Consider the following 23931-nt stretch of genomic DNA (forward strand, 5'->3'; position numbering starts at 1 on the left):
TTCTTTTAATAAAGCTAACCTAAACTTGACACCAAAAACTTATTAATAAGGACAATATGACAAAAGGAAAATTACAGGAAAATCTTATTAATGATCTTAGAGGCAAAAACATAAGTAAGTTGAATCTAGCAGCATATAAAAAAAAAGAAATATTCAATCTGGGTTAATTAATGTAGGAAAAATAGACTGAATGGGATCGATGGCTGGTTAGATGCCACAAAAGAGAAGATTAATGAACCTGAAGACAGCAACAGCAGCTTTCCAACATGAAACACGGAGAGGAAACAACAGACTGGAAAAAAAGTGAATGGAATGTCAATAAGCCGAGGGATAATTCCAAGCAGCCTAAACTAAGTGCAACGAAGTCTCTCAAATAGAAGGCGGAAGAAAAGTAACTGAAGAAAACTAGGGCAAAATTTTTCTAAATTTCATGAAAATTATAAACTTACAGATCCAAAAAGGTCAATGAACCCCAAGCACAAGAAACATAAAGAAAATGAACTACTCAAATGGTTTGAAACTATTGATAAAGAGAAAAATCTTAACAGAGAAAAAAAAGATATATAATGTCCCTTGGACCAAAGATGTGAAGGACAGCTGGCTTCTCACTGGAAATAATGCAAGACATGTGAGCAACACCCTTAAGTACTGAAAGAAAAACTGTCAACCTAGGATTTTATGCCAGCAAAAGTATCTTTCAAAAATGAAGGCATACATCTTCGAAACATGGATGGACCTAGAGGGTATTATATGAAGGGAAATAAGTCAGAAAAAACAAATACCATATGATTTCACTTATTTATGGAATCTTAAAAAAAAAAAACAAAAAAAACAAAGCAGAACAGACCCATAAATACAGAGGGCAAACTGATGGATGCCAGAGAAGAGGGCAGTAGAGAGATGGGCAAAATGGGGTGAAGGAGAGAGGGAGGTGCAGACTTCCAGTTATGCAGTAAGTCATGGGAATAAAAGGTACAGCATAGGGAATATAGTCAATGGTATTAGGGTTGTATGGTGACAGATGGGAGTTACACTTGTGGTGAACAGAGCATTAACATGTAGACTTGTCAAATCACTGTGTTATACACCTGAAACTAATGCAACATTGTGTGTCGATTATACTTCAATTAAAAAAAAAAGGCATGGGGCGCCTGGGTGGCTCAGTCAGTTAAGCGTCCAACCCTTGATTTCAGCTCAGGTCATAATCTCAAGGTTGTGAGATCAAGTTCCACGTCAGGGTCCACGCCAGGCTCCCTCTCCCTCTACACCTTCCCCCCCAGCCAAAAAGGCATAGTCAATTATACCCCAATAAAATTTTTTTTTTAAAGATTTTATTTATTTATTTGACAGAGATAGAGACAGCCAGCCAGAGAGGGAACACAAGCAGGGGAGTGGGAGAGGAAGAAGCAGGCTCACAGCAGAGGAGCCTGATGTGGGGCTCGATCCCATAACGCCGGGATCACGCCCTGAGCCAAAGGCAGAGGCTTAATCACTGTGCCACCCAGGCGCCCCCCCAATAAAATTTTTAAAAATGAAGGCAAAATAAAGACTTTTTCAGGCATAAAAGCTAAAAGAATTCATCCCCAGAAGAGCAGCACTACAAGAAACATTAAAGTGAACCATTCACACAGAAAGAAAATGACATCAGATGGAAATATGGCCTATTCAAAAAAGAACCCTAGAAATTGTAAATATGTGGGTAAATACAAAAGAGTATTTTTCTTTTAAATCTCCTTAAAAGATAACTAACTGCTGAAATACAATAGCAATGTATTACAGGGATTATAACATAGTAGAGGGAAATGTACAGCATTAAGTGTCTATGTCAGAAAACAAGGAAGATCCCAGGTTTAAACTATCACCTTAAAAACTTGAAAAAGACAAATAAATGCAACCAAAACAAAGAAGAGCATAACAGAAGGAAATAATAGAGATAAGAACAGAAAACAATGAAATAAAGCTAGAAGAGAATCAATGAAACTAAAAGCTGGTTCTTTAAAAGACCATGAAAAAGAATAGAAAATGAACAGACATACACATACACGCCAAGGGTTCCAAAGCAAGATCAACAGCGTTTTCAATATTGTTGGTTAAATAGAAAATACACACGGAAAAAATGATCCTTAGCACTGCACCTCACATTATGTACAAAGTATATAAAAATAAATTTCCAGAGACGGTCAGTAAAATAATAAAGCTTCTAGAACATAGTATTAGAGAATAGCTGCATGACTTTGAAGCTGTGGGGTAAGCAATGATTTTTTAAATGGGTCACAAATACATTACCCATAAAGAAAAAGACCAATAAATGTACTCATTAAAATTAAGAACTGGGGGCCCCTGGGTGGCTCAGTTGGTTAAGCGTCTGACTCCTGGTCTTAGTTCAGGTCATGATCTCATGGGTCATGGGATGGAGCCCTGCATCAGGCTCAGCACGGAGTCTGCTCCAAGGATCTCTCCCTCTGTCCCTGCCCCCATTCACTCGCTTGCCTGCACGCTCTCTCTCTAAAAACAAATAAATCTGGGTTCCTGAGTGGCTCAGTCAGTTAAATGCCTGCCTTCGGCTCAGGTCATGATCCCAGAGGCCTAGGATGAAGTCCTGTGTTGGACTCGCTGCTCAGCGGGGAACCTGCTTCTCCCTTTGCCTGCCACTCCCCCCTGCTCATGCTTGTGCATGCCCTCTCTCCCCCCTCTCAAATAAATACATAAAATCTTTTAATTAATAAATAAAATAAAAATAAATGAATCTTTTAAAAAATTAAGAACTATTCTGTATCAAAGACACAATTAGGAATATGAAAAGGTAAGCAGTTACTAGAAGTAATTACTGTTAATATATTTAAGATAACAACTTATTTCTGCTCTTGAGATGAAAGTAAGAGCCTGTGAGATCTCCTTCAGCACATGCATCTACAGCTAAACTAAGTAACCAAGAAATCTTTCCCAAACCAAGCCCAGGAGTGCCTGGGTGGCTTAGTCGGTAGAATATGTGACTTACGATCTCTGCATCGTGAACTCAAGTCCCTTGCTGGGCAAAAAGCTTACTTAAAAAAAACAAGAACAAAAACAAAAAAAACACTTTCTCCCTGAAATTTCTTCAAGCACAATCCCGGTTTAGCAAGAAAACTCTTGAAAAGCAGGTTTGGGGGGAAGCAGGTAGCAGAGAATGGTGATCAGACTACTATCAGTTTTTCTTCCAAGAACTCGAAGAACTCCCAGAGGAATTTTATTTTATTTCACTATTTTTTTTAAAGATTTTATTTATTTCTCTGAGAGAGACAGAGAGAGCATGAGCAGGGTGAGGGGCAGAGGGAGAGGGAGAAACAGACTCCCCGCTGAGCAGGAGAGCCCAACGAGGGACACATCCCAGGACCCCGGGATCATGACCTGAGCCGAAGGCAGACGCCTAACCGACTGAGCCACCCAGGTGCCCCTCACGGAGGAATTTTACATGATAAAACCTTCTGAGAAATTTTAAACAGCAAAAACATCTTGAAGACAAAACGGACAGGCTAGGTAGGGCCCATTTTCTATAGCCATCCATTTCTACTACACTTAAGCACAAGGTAAAATAAATGACAGGTAGCTACAAGAAGTAACTGGAATAAAGTTGTTCTACGGGTAGTTTCAATACAAGACAAAGGTTCCCATGAGGAGCAGTGGCAGACACAGACATGGAGGCGCAGACAAGGAAAGGGTGGGGAGCCAAGTCAATCCAAGTTTCACCCAAGGGAAACAATATGGAGTGCCCTGTGCCTAGCGCACAAGAGTTCAATGAGAATATGCTGAACGAGTAGTCACTCAATGAATGAATCAAGGGGAAAGACTAAAGTGACGGCTGGACAAGAAGGAAGGACAGCTATGTAAAAAGAAGACAAGTATCCTGAAGAAGAAGAACCACCAGGAAAAGTGTATCGTGTTAAGGCAAAGAGCAAACCAGTTAGCAGAGGCGACCAAGAAAAAGTAAAAATGCTACAGGGACGAAGGAAAATGCAATGGTCACAAGTCTGAAACAATAAACGAAACCTCCTGAAAAGTCTGCAAGAATAGAGGACAGAAACAGAATGTACGTTGCCCCTAATCTAGAGCAAATCCACCCCATACTAATGTTCAGGTCATCCTGAAAATTCCAACAGGAATCTTCACTACCTTTATCATTCATTTCCTAGGTACCAGGTATTGTGCTAAGCATACGTTATGATACCTCATTACAGCAATGTGTAAAATGAACTCAAAATATCCCAAATCAAGTTAAGCTGACATGAACATTCACCTGAGGAAGCATGACTGATAGTATCTGTAACTGTCAAGGTGTTAAGTTCAACTGTACTTTATCTGAAAAAAAGAATATGCTAATGGTAACGAAGCAGTCTTGAATGATACATGAAATGGAACCTTGAGAGAAGAAAACTACAGCATGCTCTAATCCTTCCAGGCCCAAATAAGCTCCCCAGGAAGCTTCACTTAGTGGACATTTGTACTACTTAATGACTATTTCTCACTTTAAACTGGCCTTCTGGTTTATACATTGGTCTCTAGAGAATCAGTTTCCTGCGTCTCATCACCTCTTGGTGGACTAACAAATCCTATTTTAAGCCTATAAACCAAAAAACCAGGCTCTAGAGAATATATGTCAATACAACGATACTGTGAGAATTTAGGAGTTGGCCTGGGGCAGAGAGCTGGTCTCCCCTCTACCTTGCCAAACATCCGTTCAAACCACAATACTTAAAAATAAATAAATAAACTAGCTGAGTCTGAGAGCCATCTCTTGGCTCCACAGACAGGGCTCTATCTCAGAATGGCCCCACTGGACTACCTGAATCCCTGAGGCAGTCCCGAAACAGAGAGCGCCTTCTCACTGTCACAGAAGGGGCTGTGCATTCATCAGTCTACAGCTTTCTGATAAGGCAGATACCAGGAACCCTTAATGAGATTATCCTGAAAACTATTTTAGCACATTAGAAATACTCAGCACTTTAGAAAGATGAAAGAATGGATCAATCCTGCAGAAGACAGAGCTGAAGTACACTGTTCCCAACGACTGCAGGCATCGGGCCAGAGAAGATCCAGAGAAGTGGTAGCGGGACTCCAAGCAGCCCTGGGACTACAGGCTGACTCCTGAGCCTGCCTGGGCCTTGGTCTCCTCTTCTGTAAAATGAGAGGATGGAACTAGGTAATCTCGAAAGTCCCTTTTCATTCCAAATTCTATTCCAATTGGTTCCTTCAGTGACACATGGGAAAGGTACAGAAACAAATTTACCAAGAACACTGAAAAGCAGCTTGCCTCAAACAATATAGTACATTTCTTCCCGAGTGGAATCTATTTTACCTCTGTTACAATAAAACTAGATACAAGGAGATAAGAGAACATTAGCACATACAGCAAAACATCAGGCCACTGAAGGGGTAACTGAGGAATAAACACAAAAAGGAAGACTTACGCGTGTCTTTCATATCTGAGGGTTTCTCGGATGGACCAGGCCACCTGGTAGGGCGAGGCCTGCTCTGCGTCCTCCAGCTCCTCCCCGCTCTCCTCCGACCAGTCCAACCCTGGGACACATGATAGGATAGTGTTAAGTTAGGAAAAGGGGCGCCTGGGTGGCGCAGTTGTTAAGCATCTGCCTTCAGCTCAGGGCGCGATACCGGCATTGTGGGATCGAGCCCCACATCAGGCTCCTCCGCTATGAGCCTGCTTCTTCCTCTCCCACTCCCCCTGCTTGTGTTCCCTCTCTCGCTGGCTGTCTCTATCTCTGTTGAATAAATAAATAAAACCTTAAAAAAAAAAAAGTTAGGAAAAAATGTATTTTTTTTTTTTAATTTAGAAGAAAAGCTACCCGAAATGCATAACCCAAAACCTGTAGCACATACTATCACGGTGTGGATAAATGCCTCCCTGTTCTGATGAAAGTATTAATAATGAACATATGGCATATACTCAGGTTTAAAATAATGACATTGTAACCAAAAAAAGCTATATTCCAAGGATAAACTTGTCAGACACTTCACAAACGGAGAAGCATAAGCAGAGAATTCAAGTCCTTCCCCCCACCAAAAAGGTAGAATTTCTTAAGTAGCAAAACATCATACACTAAACGTCATACATAATGTCAGAAAAACATAAAACAAGGCTAAAGGATTTCAGGTAAGAAAGAAATCAAAATGTACTGGTGGATTCACTCTGTACTTCCACAAAGAAGGGCCGCAGGATAAATTATCAAAGGCAAACACTTCATCCCCTTTCCCAACACCTCCGGAGGAAAAAGACTCCATCCACCACACAGGGCCATGCCCGGGCTCCTGCCCTCTGCAGAAAGAGGGAAGGGTAAAAGAGCAATATTCTATTCCCAATGTGGCTCGGGCTTTCTGTTCATTCTTTTAAACAAGAGCTGCCACATTTGGCAGCATTTTGCAAAACAAGTTTAGAGAGGAAAAGAGAGAAATACAGGATGAACAATGCTTCCTTGTTAAATGCTACTAATTTTAATGATTGGATAATTATTAGCTCCAACATAAAGGTTTTACCTTTTTAGAAGTTTTGTATCTTGAAAAGTTCTCAATAAATACTGATGTTGTACAGTCTAACATGCATAACTTTACTATACTCATACCGCTATGAGATTTGAATTAGATACCTTGACAACAAGTATTTGGTCTTCCTTCTTGAGACCCTCAAAAATCAAAAGACCGTCTTCATTAGACAGTTATGTTAGAAAGGACCTCACTAGTTGCTTCTACAATTTAAACAAGCTTACATGTGCCAAATAGGGAAATCAAGAAAAGGTTAATCGAAATGCAAATTGTAATGTTTAAAATTAAGTAACACATTGCCACTGTCATAAAGAAGCCTCAAATCTAGTTCCAAGATGACTATCCAAATGTTAGGTCACCTTAAAAAGTAAGTTACTTAAAAAAAAAAAAAGTTATTCTCCCTTAACCAAAATAATTAGTGATTAAAAAAAGAAAAAAACAAGTAATCACAATAACATTAGCTTCAAGATACGATACTGAAAGGCAAGGTCTTTTATTTTTTTTTATTTAAAGATTTTATTTATTTATTTGACAGAGAGAGAGACAGCCAGTGAGAGAGGGAACACAAGCAGGCGGAGTGGGAGAGGAAGAAGCAGGCTCCCAGCGGAGGAGCCCAATGTGGGGCTCAATTGCAGATTGCCGGGATCACGCCCTGAGCCGAAGGCAGACGCTTAACGACTGAGCCACCCAGGCACCCCTGAAAGGCAAGGTCACAAAGTGACACTTAAGGTAACCTTTAAAATTAGAATATGAATTATCTTTTATTATTTTTGTATAATTAGTAATAATTTCTACTAAGTCACCCATATTTTCTCTGAAAAAGTCAAGATCTGAGTTGTAAAAACTAAGATGGAAGCGTTTCTCTTGTGAAATTAACTGTCCAATAAAGTAAACCTTTGGTCTTGGCTTCGTTATCACTAGTTTTAATATAACTAACTGAGATAACCAGCCCAGACAAGACTGTAAAAGCTGATTATAAGACGGCATTTTTCTTCAAGTATTCTTTGCTGACATGAATGCAGACTATACTTGGTCTTAACAGTGCACTACAGTTTCTGGCTTCTCCAAAGTAACCTTCGTTTTGAAGACCTAAGACCCTAACATGCTTGAATTTAAAAAAATCTAAAAAATTTAAAAAAATAAAAATAGAAGGGGGGGCATGTGGGTGGCTCAGTTGGTTAAGCGTCTGCCTTTGACTCAGGTCATGATCCCAGGGTCCTGGGATCGAGCCCTGCGTGGGGCACCCTGCTCAGCGGGGAGCCTGCTTCTCCCTCTCCCTCTGACATTCCCCCCTGCTCGGGCTCGTGCTCTCGCTCTCTCTCAAATGAGTAAATTTAAAAATCTCAAAAAAAAAAAAAATTGGGGCGCCTGGGTGGCACAGCGGTTAAGCATCTGCCTTCGGCTCAGGGCGTGATCCCGGCGTTATGGGATCGAGTCCCACATCAGGCTCCTCTGTTATGAGCCTGCTTCTTCCTCTCCCACTCCCCCTGCTTGTGTTCCCTCTCGCTGGCTGTCTCTGTCTCTGTCTCTGTCAAATAAATAAATAAAATCTTTAAAAAAAAAAATCTTAAAAAAAAAGATAATTCTTGTAAGTTTTCGTTCTGTTCGAAATGACAAAAAAACCAGCCCCCAAACACAACATACGGTTTCAAAAGCTAAAAAATTACCAGCATTCATAAATACACAAAAGCATAAATATTTAGTAGATGACACGGGTACATCGTGGAATAAGAGGCAAACATTTGGGAAAAAATACAGTTAGATTTTGCCTCAAAACTAACACCTAATGAATTCCAAATAAAGGACTACAGTGTAAATAATCAAACAATAAAAGGACTAAAAGAAAATATGGGTGAATATATTATATACTCTTGGACCCCAAAGAAGTAAGAAACAAAATAAAGCAAAACAAAACAAAAAGTCTGATACAAAAGGAAAAAATTCTAAAAAAGCAGAACACACAATTTTAACTCCTAAATTCCAAAATAATTATCATACATATTTAAAAGCAAATAACAAATGAGGGGGAGGAGAGGCTTTGCAACAAACATGAAATATGTATAAAAATATCTTACCAAATCAATTAAAAAAAAAAAAGCCCTTCAATAGAAGTGAGTGAAAAAACTCAAAACATAAAATAAGAGCTACAATGTCCAAGAGGCATATGAACAAACATTCAAAGCTACATTACTAATTCAAAACAGCAGTTCTCACTTGAAGAATGATCCACAGATTCCCAGGGGTCCCTGAAACCCTCTTAGGGAGTTCCTTAGATCAACACTATCTTCAAAATAAGAAGACATTATTTGCCTTTTTCACTGTGTTGGCATTTGCACTGATGGTAAAAAATTTAAAAATTAAAAAAATAATAAAAAGCCACGGCGGGTAAACGTGCTGGCGCCTCGGCATGAATCAGGGCTGGGGCGCCAAACTAACAGTCATTCTATGTTTCACACCATGGCGTGAAGTTAAATGAAAAATAAGTTAAAATAAAATAAATAAAATAAAATAATAACAGTTAAGAANGCTCCCCTCCCCTCTGGCAATCACCAATTTGTTCTTTGTATTTTAGTCTGATTTCTTTGTTCATTTGTTTCTTAAACTCTATATAGGAGTGAAATCATGGTATTTGTCTTTCTTTAGCTTATTTCACTTAGCATAATACCCTCTAGGTCCATCCATATTGGATCCTGTGTTTTTATCTCTTCTGCTAATATCTGTCTTTCAATTGGAGAGTTGAACCACTTACATTTAAAGTAATTTTGATAAGGAGGAAATTCTTCATTGTGCTGTTTGTTTTCTATACGCCCTACAGCTTTTTTGTCCTTCATTTCCTGCACTCCTGTCATCTTTTGTGTTTAGCTGATGATTTTTATTTTTTTATTTTTATTTTTTTTATTTTTATTTTTTTTAGTAATGAGACGTTTAAATTCCTTTCTCACTTCCTTTTGTGTATATTCTACAGCTATTTTCTTCATGGTTAGCGTAGGGTTACATTTAACATGTTAAAGTTAAAACAGTAATTTGAATTTATGCCAGCTTAACTTCAATAACAAAAAACAAAACAAAACCAAAGAAACTCCATTCCTTTAAACCTCCAACCCCATCCCTTTTGGTTATTGATGTCACAAAGCTACCTCTTTATGCGTTGTGTACCCAAAAACATTAATATATTTTTTAATGCATTAGAAGACCAGATTAGGAGTTATAAATCAAAGTTTCAGGGGACATCTGGGTGGCTCAGTTGCTTGAGCATCAGACTTCTGGTTTTGGCTTGGTTAATATCTCAGGGTCATGGGATTGAGCCCAGCGCTGGGCTCTGCACTCAGCAGGGAGGCAGCGTGAGGGATTCTCTCCCTCTCCTTCTGCCTCTTCCTCCACCTGTGCTCTTGCTTGCTCACTTTCTAAAATAAATAAAATCTCTAAAAAACAAAGTTGCAGTAATATACGACTTTTACACTAATAATTTTTCTTTAAATGTATTTCTTTTCTTTTTTTTTTTTTAAGTAAGCTCTATGCCCAATGTGGGGACTGAACTCACAGCCCCAAGATTGAGTCACATGCTCTATCGACTGAGCCAGCCAGGTGCCCCAAATGCATTAGTCTCTTAAGTCATGTAGGAAACAAAAAGTAGGGACGCCTGGGTGGCTCCATCGGTTAAGGTCATGATCCCAGGGTCCTGGGATCAAGTCCCATACCTGGCTTCTTGCTCAGCGGGGGACCTACTCCTCCCTCTGCCTGCCGCTCCCCCTGCTCGTGCACGCACTCTGTCTTCCTCCGACAAATAAATAAATAAAATCTAAAAAAAAAAGAATATCCGTGACAAAGCTCGGTCTATTAAAGACCGTTTATTAAATCTTAGCTCTTGACTACACATCTTTACGCCAGTCTTTGTGCCTCCACGTGAAGTCAGAAAGCCCCGGTGCTGCACACCCAAGACGTGCAATGGTTGTCTTGAGGAAAAGCACTTGTAGCACTGGTCTAACTATGACCTGAACTAGCTGCTTCTCTCCCCCATTCCACACGATTTTTATTTGAAAGAGTGACTGACAAACTACGCTTATTAAGACCAGGGTATCCGACAGTCATTTTTTCTAAAATGAACACAGGGAAACTGTCACTTCAAGGAAAACAATGGACAGTACTTGTTGCCAACAATGAAATTCAGATTTCCACCTGAAAGCTTGATTTTTTTTTTAACCCTGAAGTCATTACTGAGTCTGTGACAACTTTCTAACAGACTTTTCTGATGAGATTGGTGGTAATATTAACGAATGTGATTTTGTTTTGTTTTTAAGTAGGCTGCACACCTAGCACGGAGCCCAACACAAGGCTTGAGCTCATGACCCTGAGATCAAGACCTAAGATGAGATCAAGAGTCGGATGTCTAACTGACTGAGCCACTCAGGTGTCCCACAAATGTGATTTTTAAATTTTGTATAATGAAATATGTCCACATTTGGAACATATGTTTAACTAGGTAAACCAAAACTTTCCAAGTGACCCATATATGATGTTACAAAATCACACATGGGTAAAAAGACCCATTCAAAGTGCAAAGCAGATCAACAGATTTTTAATGTAATCGTTTGCAGAATTCCTTGTTATGGTTTCAGGTTTCACACTGAAACTAATCTTTAAGAAACTACCATTCATCAAATTTTGGTGTAGAATCAAATAAGAATATCCACAATTATTTTTAAAAAGCTAGTAAAATAGTCTTTCCTTTTCCAACTACAAACATGTAAGCCGTGTTTTCACATATTTTTTTTTTTTTAAAGATTTTATTTATTTGACAGAGAGAGAGACAGCCAGCGAGAGAGGGAACACGAGCAGGGGGAGTGGGAGAGGAAGAAGCAGGCTCACAGCAGAGAAGCCTGATGTTGGGGCTCGATCCCATAACGCCGGGATCACGCCCTGAGCTGAAGGCAGACGCTCAACCGCTCTGCCACCCAGGCGCCCCCGTGTTTTCACATATTAATCAAAATCACATATCACGACAAATTGAATGCAAAAGCAGAAAGAATCTAGCTGTCTTCCAGCAAACCACACACTAAGATTTACAAAACAATGTAAAATAATGCTGCTCTTCTCATTATATTTCTTTTCTTTCGGGAAAACATAGCTATTTCATAAAAAGAACACGTTAACATGTGGTGTTCTCTTTAAAAATGCATTTTATTAACATTTTAAAAATTTCTCAGTTTTAACTTCTAATTCAGTAAATATCAACAAATGTAACTCACATACACAGAGGCTCTATCTATGGTGTCCTCGATCATTTTGAGGTGTAAAGGGATTCTAAGGCCAAAAAATTTGAGAAACACCGATCTAAGGCATGCAAATTAAAGCAAATTTTCTATTAAATTTGCAGAGGCACAATAATAACCACTATCCAGTACTGCAAAGACGTAGAGAAACTGTCATTCTCATACCCTGCTGAAAGAAGGGCAATGTGACAAAATAGTTCTGAAGGAAAATTTGACATGTATCAAAATGCTTTTTAAAAAAATGCAAAACCTTGGAATCAGCAATTCTGCTTCTAGGAATCTATTTGAAGGAAATATTAAAGATGTGACAGTAATTATTTTACTATAAGTCTGTACAGCTACAACACTTTATAATAATATAAACTGGAAACAACCTAAATTAGAGAAAGAATTCAGCTGTGACAAATTACACCGGGTATGAAAAATTACTACCTTCATAGTACATTATGAAAAATTTGAAAACAGGTTATAAAACTCTATGTATAGCAGGAACCCAATTTTATAGATCTGAAATATACCAGGGCATTAACAAATGGGTATTAATAAGGTTTGGGTGTTTTATTTTTTTTTTACCTATTCCTTTTCTTTAAGTTTCATTAGTTTGTTTTAATTACCAAAAGTCATACATGATTTAATAACAGGTGAAACAATAGAAAACTCTACTGTAAGAAGAGGTGCCATTCCCATCTCTATAAAAATACATCCTGTCCAATTCTGTCCTCCCCTTAATAGTCAGTGTGAACAGCCTCCTAGCGTATAACCATTCGCACTTTACCTATGCTCACACCCAACAGGCAAACATCTATCTGTCCAGATACTTGATCAATAGATACAATGATGTCCCTTGTTTATTTATTTTTACAAAAATGGGGTAATGCAATACCTGTGGATTTTTTTCTACTTGCTAATATAACATTGGCACATCCAGTTATAAAGGTTGTTCGAGGATTTTTAATACTGCAAGCAACGCTGCAATAAACATCCTTGAACACATACGTATCCTTACATTCTTGTATTTTTTTCACCCATAGGAATAGAGTCCCAAAAGTTTGAGTTTGCTGGCTCCAAACACACTCTTAATTAGTAAATACTGTCACATTATTCACCAGCAATATAGAAGCCTCATCAACACTGGATATAATTTTTGCCCATCTGATAGTAATTATTATTTTAATTTGCATTTCCACACCTGCTATGGGGATTGAGGTTTTCACCGGTTTACTGACCATTTACATTTCTTCTTCCTGTATTCCCACCTTTTTCCTATTTTTCTATTACTATCATGTCATGCAAACGGTTTTTCCTAAAGTTAGAATCACAGCTCACACCATATTTAAGAATATATTCCAAATGAATTAAAGGTTTAAATAGTCAAACAGATCAAACTATCAGTAAGAAAATATAAAATACCTGTACAAACTTGGGATCAGAGAGATTTTCTTGAGCAAGAAAATTCAGAAGCAATAAAGGAAAGACTTTCACTACATTAAAGTTTTACCTGTATTTTTTCACTTTAAAATCATGAACAGGTATTGCTTTGAGAATTTTTTTTAACAAGGTTTTGTTTTGTTTTTTTTTTTTTAACTGTCAGCAGATATTAACAATGCTATCATTATTCCAAAGTCCTATGATAAGACATGTCGAAAACTTCATCAGACACAGGTGCTGAGCTCACGGGGGAAGAGAACCCAACACAACTGCCTTTTAATACTGTTGCCGCGGCCACTAACTAGAAACTGTGACTTTGATTCTAAATTTCCCAACTCCTACTTCCGTATCCCGTCCACCAAGGATTATCCCCTCCACTAGCCTACTTCCTTTACGATGGCCTCCCTAAACAGTCTCTCACTGGACCCCTGCGTCCCAGGGCCCCTCCACCCCCATCACACAGGCTGGAGTTCCAAACACAGAGCCTCCCGTGAAAGGGCACGCTGAGTTACCTGACGGGTGTGACATCTGCGAAACGGGAGAACTCACCTAAATGGGGAAACAGATCAGTGTCCAACTGATGCTTCTGGGTGCACAGTTTCACCAGTCTCTGCAGACGACTTATACAGGACAAGTGTGGAGAGAAGGCTGTGGCTTTCATGAGGACCCGGTCAGTCCGGGGCGGGTCCGTGGCGGGAGCCCTACTGGATGGCAGGAGGGGCAGCAGCCTCTTGTGGGACAACTGCCTTGCTTGTGCTATCGTGTGCGTGGTGGGGGCCACTCCCTGCACTGGTAGGCTGGTGTTCGGAGGTGGAGGTGACTTGCAGACTAAACCCTGCGATGGCGGTGGCGGTGGTGCCGGAGGTTTCAGAGTGGACAGAGGTGACAGGTGGGAGTGCTGCTGCGGGGGCTGCTGCTGAGAAGGCGCAGGAGGGGGGCTAAAGTGCTCTTGCCGAACTTTTAAAATCTCGGTCTCTCTCTGGCGCTGCCGATTCTGGGCCAACTTGCTCTGCAACTTCTTTCTCACAGTTGCCCCTTTCTTTAGGTCGTCATCTTCCTCGTTGAAAGCGAATGGGTCTTCCAACTCGGTTTCCAGGTAGTGGAGAGGGACCCTAGCCCCGGGTGGAGAGAGGGACATTCCATCCAGTCCATTGGGCATCTTCAAGGCCAACGGGGGCACCGTCAGGCTAAAGGCCATGGTATCCATCTGGTGCCTGACCTTTACCTCATCTATAGGATCATTCTTTTTCTTCCTCTCTTTTTTCGGGATAAAGCCAAGTACCTGCAAGTGGCTGTTGCAGTACCTTTAAAAAACACACACAGGGAAATGTTTATGACACACACTAAGAAAAGCAGAATACAAAACTACATAGTATAAACTGTGAATCCTACGTAATATATTAAAAATGCAAGACTATAGGAACTCTTGGCATTCATGGATTTAATATAAACAACTTCACTACTCTCAAGCAATCCTCAAAGTCTGCAATTTTCCGGAAGCAAACAGGTGAGTTGCGCGTGCGCAGCAGCTGCCAGACGGAGGCGAGTCATTCAAACACTGAGTGGCCCTGGATAACCATCCAGCTATGGCTTCTCACTCTGCTTTGTTATTTTGTATTCAGAGCACACAAAATAACTCATCAAGTCTAAAAGATCTCGGAAAACTCTGCTATGGAGAGGGGAGAAATAATAGATATAGATATAGACAGATACAAATATATACCTTCCAATGTCTTTCAAGTATTTGTAGATTCACAAAGATCTTATGACATAACCCTAAAAACATCAAGGCCTACAGTGTAATCTACACACACACACACACACACACACACACAGATTGAGGGAGAGAGAAACAGAATACAGAAGGGAAGGAGAAAGTAAACTAATAAAACTAGTTAAAGGGATTATAGATGATTCCTCAACAGCCAGAGAAGGGCATGTTTCCACCTGCAGGAGGTACTAAGATAATGCCCTTTATACAGATGAGGAAGCTAAACTTGATAAAAATGAAGTAACTTGCCCCAAACCCCCCATCTGGAAACTGACAGAGCTGAGACTCAAATAAGACTCAAAGCTCAGGAAGATACTCAACAGTCTGTTCAGCAATGAGGTTACTTTTGTAACATAAATGGTATTTTAAAAATACTTTAAAAAACTCAGAAACCTTCCACCTAATAAGTAGAATGCATGCTGTTCCCTAAACCACACTGAAAACCTGTGGAGGCTCTGAACCAGTAGAAAAGCAGTGTTTCCCAGACTGGTATTCCTCCTGCAGCTGAGAAGGTTAACAGGTATGCCATAAAGAGAGTATTCCATGCTTAAATAAACTTGGAAAATGCTGGCTTCAACAGAATTCGACAATGATTGTTGTTTGTTTGTGCTGAACAACTTCTCAAAGCATTTTGTGTGATAATGTGCATTACGCTGCAGGTGGCAAGGTACCCGTCTGGCAGTGTTTCCCAAACTTATTTGAAAATGGCATCCATTTTTATTGTAGCGTACCTGTGATATCTCCACAGACCACAGTTTGGGGGAAAATGGCAATAAAGTAATTAATGTCAATCCTCAAAACTCACTGGGCTGTATCAGACACATTTTTAAATAATTGTTAAAAATACGGATTCACCAAATAATCAAGAGACATGGTTTTGTTGGTTTGTCTTAGAAGTAAATCTCTCAGAGACACACCTCAATTTTAATAGGACTATTTAAGAAAAATCTTCCTGGACAATTAAGAGAATCTACACCATGTGTGTGTGCACACGCTTGCACATACACACCTAACAGGTTTGGGCTAAGTCTCACACATACCTTACACAGAATAGATTTCTAAAGCTATGGCCAGCAAGGAAAAAAGTTTCAGGGAAAACAACATGATTTTTCTCATCGTTTTAAAGCCATTTTTAAATTAACAAAAGGATTAGTAGGGGAGAATGAGGTGGGATTTTTTTTCAATTTGGAAATGACATTTTTCTGCTGGTTACACATGGGCAGCCCGAACGGGTAACTGAGGCCACTCTGAGGCACCTCCCGTAACAGGGCAGAGGCCCATCTGCAGGTACAGCCCTCCTTCAACCTCAGCCTCCACTCCTGCTCCAGCTACTGTCGGCACTAGCACAGCACAGAACCTGTAAGACACTTCCTCTTCTAGAAGGGAAAAATTTTCATAGCTAGAATTACAACAGCTTATTTAGCTATGATCAGCATTTAAAAGAAGTATGCAAATATGAACTGAATTAACTATACAGGGGAGTGACTTCTAATGGGTTCTTCTGAAGGGACGAAAATGTTGTAAATTAGACTCTGATGACAGTTGTACAACCCTGTGAATATACTAAAAAATACTGAATTATATGCTTCAAATGAGTGAATTGTATCAGATGGGAATTATACCTTAAGTAAGTTGTTTAGGAAAACAGTAAACATATAGGAAACAAAAAACTTCTTGACAAATATACACTACTAAAAATATATAAAATTCTAGCAAACAAATTTAAAGTATTATGTAAAATAACCAATATAACCACTATCTCTGAAAAACAAAGGCAACAGAAGTAAGCCTTAGCCTCTCACTGTACATTAGAAAATGAACTTCACTTTTTAATTATACCAGTACTCCTACTGAACATAACACCATTCTATTTCAAAGAGGTAGAATCCCCTAAGTTAGCATTTTTAATACATACCAGAAGACAGACACCATATGCTAAGAAGCTTCCTTTAGCTGACCACCAATCAGATAATTTTATCAAGTAAAAGCCTTTGGGAATTTGTTTTCTAAAATAATACATAAAACCATCTCAAATTCCTAAGTGTCCAAAGAATAACTGCATTAACAATAATGAATGCTTATTTTCAAAAGATTATCAATCTTTTCTACATTATATCATATACTGCAGTTAACTATCAATATTTATATACACATTAGGCCTTATATCAATTCAACCTGCACTTCTTGAGGCAACGTAAGAGTATTACCTTCTACTGATGTCTACTTTAATCTATCTGCAAACAACCGTACAAATAATAAAAATATTCATACCATTTGCATTGGTTTGAACCAATTCTGAAAAAAATTTATGTAACTTAGTACTTAAGTGTAGTTTCTCTTGACGTAGCCTCACAAAAGTTCTTCCCCTTCTTTTCTTGTTCTAAAAAGAGGAAATTACTTAGAATATCAAGGTGAAGACCTATGATTCAGAGAATTAATATTCTGGAGAAATTCAGAGCAACTCTTGTTTTACTTCTCGCTGCTATTAAGATAGTGTTTGCTTCTGCTGAAATTAAAAAAAAAAAAATCCAAGAGACAACTGCAAATGTGGTAAACGGAATTTAAGACAAAATTATAGGGGTGCCTGGCTGGCTCAGCCGGAGGAGCCTGTGACTGATCTCAGGGTCATGAGTGTGAGCCCCATGCTGGGTATAGAGATTACTTAAATAAATAAATAAACTTAAAAAAAAAAGGACAAAATTATACATGTGTTTATAGTGGAGCTTGGAGTAAAAAATGAATCCAAGTTCATTAATTCTTCAAGTTAAAAAAGGCCAGGGGTAAGAAATGGGCATGTTAAATCAGCTAGAAGCAGCTGGACAGATATGTTTAGCCAGGTACAGTGGTCTCTTTCTCAACTGAGATTAAAATTTTATTCCTTGCCTCACTGAACAGCTGCTTCTAACTTTCAGGTATTGTAATGTGAGGCTTTAAGTGCTCATTAGAAATTCCAAGGGAGTATTCCCAAATCACCACATGATGCTATACTCATTTTGGTGGGAGCTCTATTAACACAAATTATTTATTTCACTGTAATAGTGTAAAAATTGCTCACTATGACATATACAAAACATGACCTCTTTTCAACCAATTTATGCAGGTGACATCTGCTTACACAGAGGAATAAGAATGAAGGCTGTATATATATATTTTAAAGATAAAAGTAAAAAGTTCACATTTTCTACCTAAAGTAACAATATTTGAAACTTTTGGGAAAGTAATTATGCATCTCTCTGTAATATCCTACAATGACTCACATGGTTTCTGGAGAACTGAAGAAAAAGAAATTATATATGAAATAGTCTGAATTTTCCTGAGAATATGAAAGATGAATAACTATCCATGTTTTTTAATTCAGCTAAGTAAAAATTCACACAATCCTAGTGATAAAGCCTACTCTTACTATGAACATATCGTTTCTCAATTATGTTAAACATACTTTATATGGAACTCATTTAACCAAAAGAGGCAAGATTACAGAACAATGCCAAACACTGCTTAGAAGTCTGATAGAAAGTAAATCTTCTCAATTCAAGTAATCATTCTTTTGAGTAATTCTTTTTCAGTAAGTACATATCCTTTGCTACCTTTCAAGCACAGATTAAAAAATTCCAAAATCATCACCATTAATTACAATACCTGAGTAGTTCCTATAATTTGTTGTTTAAGCACATCTCTATTATAATCAGGAACTACTGTGTAAGACTGCATGCAAATCAAACACAAGCAATGATTCCGAGGAAAATATTATTTTAAAGTCTATTAAATAAAAAACAAAACACACTCGAACATACTTTTCAAATAATTCCCCAAGTTTACTACTCCATTTTCTAAAAACTGCCATCTCTGTCTTTAGAAGCATTCCAAGGTTTACTTAGATTATCCCAGAACTCAATGTTTAAATTCACCATATTTAAAAAAAGAAAACAAAAAAAAAGGAAAATTCCAAGCCTACAAACGAAATTAAAGATGGATTCCCATGATCAGCTCTTACCTACGATCCTCTGATTTGGGGATGGGGTTGGTGCAGCGTTGGCTGTTATACTTGGCCACATATTCACATTGCTTGAAGGGGGCAGTCTTGTCCTCCAGAACGTGTCTGATACAGAAAGCGTACCCGTTGAGTCGCCGCTGCTTGCACAGTTTGGGGCTATATGAGCACAAGGGCTTATTGTCAACCTCAGAGAAGTGTATATGTTTCCCTTCATACATCACGTGACTCTATTCCTTGTGAACATCAGCTAAAAGACCACCACAAAAAAAGAAACCCAAATGATAAATCAGAGAGTATAAGGCAGATTTAAGTTGAGAATTTCACTGAGGGACTTCTGGCCCCACAGCCATACCTGATTTTAAATCTTCTGCACCATAGCAATGTTAAGAGAACCCCAAGGATACCACAGTTTGGAATGCTGCAGAATCAAGGTGAAGCAGATTGTCTACAAAAATATCAAAAGGCCTAGTTAACAAACAGAAATGTGAAAAGCTTGCTCACCTGGGAAGTGAACTACTAGGATATCACCCTTCTTCATGTGATGGATTCTTCTTTGTAATCCATCATCCCAATGTTAAATTAAAATAGTAAGAGACATTATAAAATACCAAGTTACCTCAGCCCTCCAAACTGAACGAAGTAACTTTTACTCTGGGAACGTCTGTAAGTACCTCGAAGCAGCAGGGCTCTTCCACCAAATCAATGTCATAAGGCGGCAGGTCTTTTTATTTCATTACCGGTGGCTGAATGCTACATCTATTTTCGGAACTCAAATCTCTTCACAATATCAATGGAATGAACCTATAGACCTAAAACGTCCCTCAGAAATTTGACATTTTTTGATACATTGGCAAAATATTTGCCCATTTTCAACAACTGTTTCTATGAAATACGAAGGGGGGGGGCAAGTTCCTGTTTTAGAAGTCATTTTCCCTGTACTATTTCCCCACATTTATCCCATCCAAACTGTAAACTTCTTGAGCCCAAAGAACAGTCACCTAACTACACTTCCACCATCCAGTGCACAGCCATACACTGCAACGTGTAGTGTTGCACCCAATTACATTAAATAGTTTAACAATCAGGACTTAAGAAATGTTTGCAGTTTTTCGGGGCGCCTGGGTGGCGCAGTCGTTGGGTGTCTGCCTTCAGCTCACAGCGTGATCCCAGCGTTCTGGGATGGAGCCCCACATCGGGCTCCTCTGCTGAGAGCCTGGTTCTTCCTCTCCCACTCCCCCTGCTTGTGTTCCCTCTCTCGCTGGCTGTCTCTCTCTGTCATATTAATAAATAAAATCTTAAAAAAAAAAAAGGGAAGAAATGTTTGCAGTTTTAGTAACAAATGGAAGGAAGCAGCCGCATAACATCCACTACCTCTCTGCACACAGAAGGGCCAGCGGTAACATTTACATGTTATAACACCAGACGGTCTACAGTGAAAACTGATTTGTTAAGTCAGGACTAAGATGGGCCCATGTGGTTTAACCTACTTTCCCCAGAATCTAAAAGTCATCCAGATGGGCTGATGGAATAGCTTGGTTACTAGCTACAGAAAAACTCAAGAAGACATTCTTCTTTACAAAACTGAATATGAAATTCCTTACACCCATAAATGTCAAGACACATATATGCTTAAAGGAGTCAGAAGACACGTTTGCCAAATCTGCCACTTGGTGTTACCTTGAATAAATAATACCTCGGTTTTCTCATCTGTAAAACAGGGATAATAACAGTAGCTATGTTATCATCAGGTTGCTCCAAGGATCAAGCGATACAAAGCACGCCACACGCCAACTACCTTGCCTAGTGCATACTAAGTAAGCACTGAGCAAATGAAGTTATTAAAAAATGTCAATGCTTCTTACTACTTACATTCTACCGTTAGTGATAAAGGTAGAGAATCTGTATTGTCCTTGAGTATTTCACTGTAGCAGAAAAAACAACTGAAGTATTAGCTTAGTTAGTAAAAATCACATTCATTACTGAGTAAACCTAATTAGATATCAACGTAAATCACAAGTAAGAGCTTTCGGGGCACCTGGCTGGCTCAGTTGGTTAAGCGTGTGCCTTCAGCTCAGGTCATGATACCAGGGTCCAGGAATCGGGTCCTGCACTGGGCTCCCCACTCAGCAAGGAGCACTCCCTCTCTCTGACAAATAAAAAGATAAAATCTAAGGGAAAAAAAACACACCAAAAATAAGAGCTTTCCCTTTTTACTTTATTAGGATACAAAGAGAAAAAGTTGTATTAAAATTTAACTGCCGTAAAGGTCTAGATGTTCAAGGACAGAAAATATTTAGAAGCAAACCCATGCTTTCTTTTTTCCTTTTCTTTTTGGAGATGGAGAGAGGGGTAGAGGGGGAGGGAGAGAGAGAATCTTAGGGGGACTTCATGCCCAGCAGAGCCTGGCGTGGGACTCGATCTCACAACCCTGAGATCACGACCTGAGCCAAAATCAAGAGTGGGACACTTAACGGACTAAGCCACACAGACACTCCACGCGGTTTCATTTTTATACTCTCTCTGGCTTGCTCATCTACCTGGTCAGCCATAAATATTTTGTAAATTAGTGCAAGTAAGCCTGTATGAACTTTGGGAAAAAAAATACACTGGATATAAAGTGAAAAAAGTGGCAAATACATCTATCTGTACGAGAGTACTTCATAAATCGTAGAAAGACGACTGGGGGCAGGGATAGAGGGATACGAAGGACAACCTTCACTTTTAAGACGTATTCTAGATCTACAGTCCATGTCATGTATCTAGATCGATGATTTCCCCTTTCTTTCCAGTTTTTATACATTTTTCTTTCCTATTTGAATTGGCCAGAATTGCTGGAATGTTAATAATAATGGGGACCACTGTTATTCCTGTTAAATGAGAATTGCTTACAGTCAATGGTAGGAATAATGCGAACTTTTACCATAAGACTTATTTCCTGTTATGTTAAGGAAGTATCAAGTAATTCCTGTTTTATTAAGTTCTTAAAAAAAAAAAACCTCAAAATCAATGGTTAATTCTACCAAATTCTTTTTCAGCTTCTTGAGAGAAAATCATTATTCTTCTGTACTGTTACACAGCATTTAGTATTTCCCAATACCGATGTATGTAGTATTTCCTGATTTCCTGATGCTTCATCCTGAGAACTTGGTCATCATGTACTATTCTTTGCTAAATCACATTTGCTACTTTTTAGGATTTTTGTAATTTGAAAATGGTCTAGAGCTTAGGTTCTTTTTACGCTTTTTCAGAATGTTATCAAATAGTATTTCAAAAAATAACTTAGAAAATCTTACCCTTTTTCTGTGTTCTGGAACAAGTTAAAAAGCACTGCTGTTATAATGTTCCTTAGAAGGTTGCCTGGGCCTCATAGTGCTTTTTGTACACATCAGGTTTCAAATTTAACGCACACAAATTAGCAATATGATCACTTACATTTAATCTTCTAAATATCTGTGATTCATTCTCATATTGTGTGTGTTCATACACAAGTGACATTTGTGTTTTCTCTCTTTGTTCATGATTAGGCTCAATAGGAGTTCATCTTTTAATATCGTTACCAACATCTTAAAATAAATAAATAAATAAGCCCAGATCTCTAGGATTAGTACTTCCATGTATGTCTTCTAAATTCATCAATTTCTGCTTTTATATTTGCTAATACCTTTTTCTGCTTTCTTTCCATTTTCTGTGGGGGGGGGTTGGTAACTTCTTGGGCTGAACTATTTTACTGTCTCGTTCTTCTCTTGCTTAGTAATTTATTTATATTTATGAATTTTCCTGAGTACTACTTCAGCCATATCCCATAGGTACTAACACAGAATTCTGATTATCAGTACTTTCTAGCTGATTTAGATTTGAGTTTTCAATTCTTCCTTTGGCCCGAGGGTTATTTAACTTTCGCAGATGCCGAAGTTCTACACTTTCTTCTGCTTTCGTTCTAGTTTAGAATAAAGACCAAAACCTGCATGTATCTCAGCTTTTTGGACTTGACTGATATTTTCTCTGGGGTCTAGCAGGTATGCTTGAAAAAGAACACTCATTGTTTCCAGGGTGTGTTGTTCCTTATTTCATGTATCATGCTATTAAATTAACCCTTTACTTCAAAGTCTTCTGATCATGGGTCAGCAAACTGGCTTTCAGGACAAATGTGGCCCACTACGTGTTTTGTAAACAGTATTATTGGAACACTGTCCTGTTCGTTCATTTACATGTTATCTATGGCTGCTTTCACACTGCAACGGTAGAGCTGAGTAGTTGCAAAAGACATTGTATGGTCACAACACCTAACAAATTCACTAAATAAATAATAAATTCACTAAAATATTACTTGCTGGTCCCCTTTCAGATGCCTCTCTTAATAGATTTAACTTTTTTGCTCCAATGTGTCATTTTCTTCTAATAAATGGGTTTATCCAATTTATGATTTTATATTTGTTTATATGACAGTCTGTCATAATTTTATCTTTTTTTAATCCTTTTAGCTTTTAATTATATATTTCACTATATAGTCTCTTTTCTTGGAAGATTTATAATCTATGTCCTTTAAATAACATCTCTTTACTCCACATTAAGAAAATTAGTACATAGTAGGCCCTTGAACAATGCAGGATTTAGGTGCACCAACACTCTACATAGTCAAAAATCCAAGTATAACTTTTGACCTTACTTAGCTACTAAGAGCCTACTGGTGACCAGAAGCTTTACTGATAATATAAACAGTTGATTAATACATATTTCATATGTATACATCTTATATACTATATTCTTATAATAAAGTAAGCTAAAGAAAATCATAAGGAAAATACATTTACAGTTCTGTATTTAAAGAAAAAAAATCCAGTTTGGACCTGCACAGTTGAAACCATGTTGTTGAAGGGTCAGCTGTACTTAGCATTATTGTGACTGATCTCATGTTATAAGAAAAATTTTCATTTTTG

The 23931-nt window shown here is 38.4% G+C and overlaps 1 protein-coding gene across 10 annotated transcripts in view; it reads right to left on the minus strand.

The window, feature by feature from the left end:
• INO80D (INO80 complex subunit D) overlaps window positions 1-23931 on the minus strand; it is a 66929-nt gene that overhangs the window by 29946 nt on the left and 13052 nt on the right. For 3 of the 10 annotated variants that reach the window (XM_034655041.1, XM_034655040.1, XM_034655042.1), the window contains exons 2-5: window positions 19347-19439; window positions 18995-19150; window positions 13779-14533; window positions 5445-5553 (exon numbers count right to left, since the gene is read on the minus strand). In XM_034655041.1, the coding sequence (XP_034510932.1) occupies window positions 5445-5553; window positions 13779-14436 (767 nt within the window). In that variant the 5' untranslated portion in view covers window positions 14437-14533; window positions 18995-19150; window positions 19347-19439. Of the gene's footprint in view, window positions 1-5444; window positions 5554-13778; window positions 14534-18994; window positions 19242-19346; window positions 19440-23931 lie in introns of all 10 variants that reach the window. The other 7 variants (XM_019801012.2, XM_034655037.1, XM_019801013.2 and 4 more) reach the window with 3 other exon arrangements.

Source organism: Ailuropoda melanoleuca, chromosome 2, assembly GCF_002007445.2.
Source record: "Ailuropoda melanoleuca isolate Jingjing chromosome 2, ASM200744v2, whole genome shotgun sequence".
Taxonomy (NCBI): Eukaryota; Metazoa; Chordata; class Mammalia; order Carnivora; family Ursidae; genus Ailuropoda; species Ailuropoda melanoleuca.